Source organism: Ursus maritimus, unplaced genomic scaffold (genome assembly GCF_017311325.1).
Source record: "Ursus maritimus isolate PB19 unplaced genomic scaffold, ASM1731132v1 scaffold_32, whole genome shotgun sequence".
NCBI classification, from domain to species: Eukaryota; Metazoa; Chordata; class Mammalia; order Carnivora; family Ursidae; genus Ursus; species Ursus maritimus.
Window position 1 is genome coordinate 27320159 of NW_024425786.1, and position 4687 is coordinate 27324845.

Here is a 4687-nt window from a genome sequence, read left to right on the forward strand (position 1 = left end):
GGAAGGATATCTGCTGAGGAGTGAGCCTGACCGGGAGATTACTTTTTCTATGTACTGTGCTTTTTTTTTTTTTTTTTTACCTTGTCAATGTGTAACTTATATCAAAATACAAATGTTGAACGTGTACATGGATTGAACGCGACATCCCGATGCCCTCCTCCCGTGGCCCCCTCCGGGCGCCCCAGCCCTGCGGCCCCCGCCGCCTTCCTGCCCCTTGGGCCTCCAGCCCCGCCGCCGCGCTCGCCAAACCAAACAGCGGGCGGAGGTAGCGCGCGGGTGGAGCGCGGGTGCCTGGCAACCGGAGGCGCCGAACAGAGGAGCTGGGGACGCTGGGCGGAAGTGCGAGCGGGGCTGGAGGTGAGAGAAGAGAAGAGCGGGCGGTGGGCGGCTCTCACCCCGGCCGAGCTCCCTCCCTCTCCCCTTCCTCCTCCTTTCTCGGTGCCTGCGCCGGGCTATTAATTCAAACCAAAGATGATTATCCTGGGGAGGGGAGAGGGGGCTGGGCTGGGACCTAGACGGACCCCAGCTCCTCCCAGTGGGGACCCTCACACACGCGCCCTTCCTTCTCCTACAGGGGGGGGGGGGACGACCAAATGGGCAGAGAGCCAGCTGCCCCCCCAACTCCCTAGTGCCAACCCGTGTCCCCTGCAAAACTCGTGCTCTTCCTCTTAGGTCCCCAGGGTCCTGGGCCAAAGCCGGGGCGAACAAAGAAAAGAAGGTTCCATAAGACCCGGTTGCTGGAAACTGGAATAAGGGCTATTTTTCCTGCTAACCGCCCCCACCCGCACACCAGCCCCACTAAGGGCATGGCACCACACACACACACACACACACACACACACACACACACACCGATGGGCTCCATTGTTCCCTTTCACCTGTCCCTAGACCTGCAGGGTCTAGGAGTTTGTGCCTGTGGACGGATGGGTGGGGGGAAACTTAGTGGACGCCTCCTGCAAAGCTGAGTAACGCCAGGGCTGTTCCCAAGCCGGCTTCCTGCAGGAAGGGGCCTGGAGCAAAATGGACAGGGAGCAGGCTCTTTGGAGGGGCTTTTGATCTAGGACAGCGTCTCCTGAGCTGTCTCCTGCAGCCTTGTTTTCCCTCTCCAGCAGAGTGGGTGCCTGGAACAGGCCTCGGGTGCTCTGACCCTTCCACCCCTGCGCCATGGCCACACTGAGCGTCAAGCCCAGTCAACGCTTCCGGCTGCCAGACTGGCACACCAACAGCCACCTGCTGTCCACCAACGCCGAGCGGCAGCGAGATGCTTCGCACCAGATCCGCCAGGAAGCCCGGGTCCTCCGCAATGAGACCAGCAACCAGGTTGGAGGCCAGAGCCTCGCTGGGTGGGCAGCGGAAGAGCCCCACCTGCACACCCTCTTTATCTGACTTTGTCTCTTCCAGACCATTTGGGATGAACATGACAACAGGACTCGCCTGACAGAGAGGGTGGCTACTGTCAACCGTTGGAAGGAGATGCTGGACAAGTGTCTGACAGATTTAGATGCTGAGATCGACGCCCTGACCCAGGCAGGGGGCCAGGGCAGGATGCCAGGAGACCCTGCGGCCGGGACCCCCCACCCTTCCCACTTCAGGGTCAGCGCACCCTTGATGGGGGTACTGGGGGGCATGTCCCCCTGCGTCACTCACTGGGCCCCCTGCTAAGGTGGGACTGAGAGCTGCTTCCCAGGGGGTGGCCCCGCTAGGGTCCCGTGCCCTCTCTTTTCTAGATGAAAGAGTCGGCAGAGCAAAACCTGCAGGCCAAGAACCTGGCTCTGGACGTAGCAATTGAGTGCCTGACCTTGAGGGACAGTCGGCGCGACATTGACGTGGTGAAGGATGCTGCGGAGAAAGAGCTGCATAAAGAGGTGGAGGTCATTGAGGCCACCAAGAAGGCCTTGCAACAAAAGATTAGCCAGGCCTTCGAGAAGCTCTGGTAAGGGAGATCTGTCATTCCAATGTTCTCCTGCACTTGAAGGCTGAGTGTCTTTTTTTTTTTATAAGACTTTTAAATCTATCTATTTGAAAGAGAGAGAGAGAGCAGGAACACAGGGAAGAGCAGGGGGAGAGGGACAAGCAGACTCCGTGCTGAGCGCAGAGCCCCACGCGGGGCTTGATCCCGAGACCCTGAGAGTCAGACTCTTAACGGACGGAGCCTGCCACCACCCCTGAGCACCTTCTCGGGAGTGTGTATGTGTGAGCCTCAGTGAGTGGACGCATGCCCCCCCCTCCGTGGGCGCGTGCAAGCAGGCGGGTGTCCCCATTTTGTCTTCAGGGCACTCCTCCCGCTCTGCCGGCCTTTGTTCCTGCGGCTGTCACCCCAGCTGGCCCAGGCCTCCGTCCCTTCAGGACCACAGGGGCTGGGGCCTGGGGCCTGGGGGGGGGGGGGCTGGTTCCTGAGCGGGTCTGCTCCCTCCCCAGCCTCCTGCAGGAAGTGCGACAGCAGCTCCACGCTGACCATCGGGACAAAATGGAGACACTGGACATTGACAGAGGCTGCCTGTCTCTCAACCTGAAGTCCCCAAACATCTCTCTGAAGGTTAATCCCACACGTGTCCCCAGTGGGTAAGAAGTGTTTCCTTCATTTCTGCCCCCGCGCACGCCGGGCAGCCCACACCTCCGACCGCGGTGTCCTGCCCTCGCAGCTCGTCCACCCTCCAGCAGTGGGACGACTTCAGCCAGCTCAACAAGAACCGCGCCGACGCCGAGATGAGGGCAGCGGCAGAGCTGCGGGAGGCCGTCGCCCTAACCATTGCCCAGGTGACCGGCCGCTCCCACACCCACGTCCACGGCCGGCTGGTGGCCCGAGGGTTCCCCGTGGGCCATGTGGCCCCCCGTCCCCGACTTGAGCGAGCTCCTCAGCCGGCCACGAGCTTGCGCCCCGCCCTTGCCCTGCCTCCCTGTCCTTCAGACCAACAACGAACTCGAAGCCCAGAGGGTGGCCACGGAATTTGCCTTCCGGAAGCGGCTGCGGGAGATGGAGAAAGTGTACAGTGAGCTCCGGTGGCAGGAGAAGAACGTGAGCCTTCTCCGTTTAGGCCCTGGGCGCGGGGTTCCTCCTGTGCCAGGAGCGCCCACAGGAGGCCCTGGAGGGGGTGCCCCACGGTGGGTTCGGCGGGTGGGGACCAGTCGCTCTGTCCCTGCAGACCTTGGAGGAGATCGCCGAGCTGCAGGAGGACATCCGGCACCTGGAGGAGGATCTGCGCAGAAAGCTACAGAACCTGAAGCTCTGCCATACCCGGCTGGAGTCCAGAACTTACCGGCCCAATGTGGAGCTCTGCCGGGACCAGGTACGAGGGTACCCCCATGGGGCATGGACCCCCCACTAAGGCTTCCTCAGGATCATAGGCCCCCCCCCCGCACATATTCCTGGCAGAGCAGGGGTGCTGGTGGAGGGCAGGATCCAAGACCCTACCCTGACTTGGGCCTCCCAACCCACCCCTCCGCCTCTAGGCGCAGTATGGCCTCACTGACGAGGTTCACCAATTAGAGGCAACCATCACCACCCTGAAGCAGAAGCTGGCGCAAGCGCAGTACGTGGGGCGAGTGGGCAGGGGGCGCAGGGAGACACCTCCCACCCCTGGGGCCCTTTGCTGCCTGCTGGCTTCCCTGAGTCTTCCTGACTGAAGGCCGGGGAGCTCAGCCCTGACCTCCCAGCATCGGGCAGGGGTGACGGGTGGTTCCTGCGTCCTCCCCAGGGATGCTCTGGATGCTCTCTACAAGCACCTGGCCCGGCTGCAGGCTGACCTCGACTGCAAGGCCAACTCCATGCTGTTGGACACCAAGTGCATGGACACCCGCAGGAAGCTGACTGTGCCAGCAGAGAAGTTTGTGCCCGAGGTGGACACCTTCACCCGTACCACAAACCGCACCCTGAGTCCACTCAAAAGCTGCCAGTTGGAGCTGGTCTAGTCTAGGGGGGCTGAGGGATGAGGGAAAGGTCAAATGGGAGATGGAAGAGGGAGGGGGGTGGAGAGAATGAATCTAATAAATGTGGTTCTCAGTCAAGGGGCTTTCTGCTATCCCTTGCATATGGCCAGCAGGGAGTGAGAGGCTCTGGGACCCCTGTGCACGGAGGAGCAAGGTTGGGGAACATCATCCTCGAGCTCCATGTTCTAAACCTGATTCCTCCCCTCCTCCCTCCTCAGGGAACCGCTCTCTGGGCTAGGCCAGCATCCCGCCGGGGCTCTAGCAGCATGACCTTGCACCAGCTCTGCCACAGCTGGACCCTGGCCTGCCCTCTTGATGCCTAGGGGAGGTCCCGGGGGAAGCGGGGGCTGCTAGGATCACAGTGGGAGGGCTTGGGGGTGGGAGCCCAGGCCTGAGGGAGCCTGGGGCAGCCATGGGAGGGCGGAGGTTGCTGGGGCTCAGAGCAACGCTTGCTAAAAGCAGGCCACAGGGGAGGGGTGGTGTGGTGGTGAAGACAGTGGCCTGAAGCGCAGGGCTGCCAGGGTCCGATGGTCTGGCTCTGGGCCCTCCTCTCACCTCGGGGACTCTTCGGTGGCCATCCCGGCCGTCTGTGAGCCATTTACAAGTGGGGAGAATGGGGCTAAAAGCGGAGGTCTGGCCGGTGCTGCAGGACGCGGGAGCTGCGGCTCCGGGCCGCTGGGCGGCGCTGTGGGGGCGAAGAGGAACCGCGGCTCCGGGCCGCTGGGCGGTGCTGTGGGGCAGGCGGGGGGGGGGGGGGGGG

At 62.6% G+C, this 4687-nt stretch overlaps 1 protein-coding gene across 1 annotated transcript; it reads left to right on the forward strand.

The window, feature by feature from the left end:
- Positions 1-400: 400 nt before the first annotated feature.
- TEKT2 (tektin 2) lies at positions 401-4590 on the forward strand. The gene is made up of 9 exons (XM_040619386.1): positions 401-1320; positions 1402-1527; positions 1728-1933; positions 2419-2562; positions 2643-2757; positions 2909-3016; positions 3144-3287; positions 3451-3530; positions 3696-4590. Exons 1-9 carry the CDS (start codon positions 1165-1167, stop codon positions 3907-3909), a joined length of 1293 nt encoding a protein of 430 aa, XP_040475320.1. The 5' UTR covers positions 401-1164; the 3' UTR covers positions 3910-4590.
- Positions 4591-4687: the final 97 nt, after the last annotated feature.

Bases quoted from the DNA above. Each gene is read 5' to 3' on its own strand.
- TEKT2 (XM_040619386.1), top strand. From the start codon at position 1,165: ATGGCCACACTGAGCGTCAAGCCCAGTCAACGCTTCCGGCTGCCAGAC. The intron at 1,528-1,727 runs GCAGGGGGCCAG...TCTCTTTTCTAG, and splicing joins AGATCGACGCCCTGACCCAG to ATGAAAGAGTCGGCAGAGCA. The intron at 3,017-3,143 runs GTGAGCCTTCTC...CTGTCCCTGCAG, and splicing joins TCCGGTGGCAGGAGAAGAAC to ACCTTGGAGGAGATCGCCGA.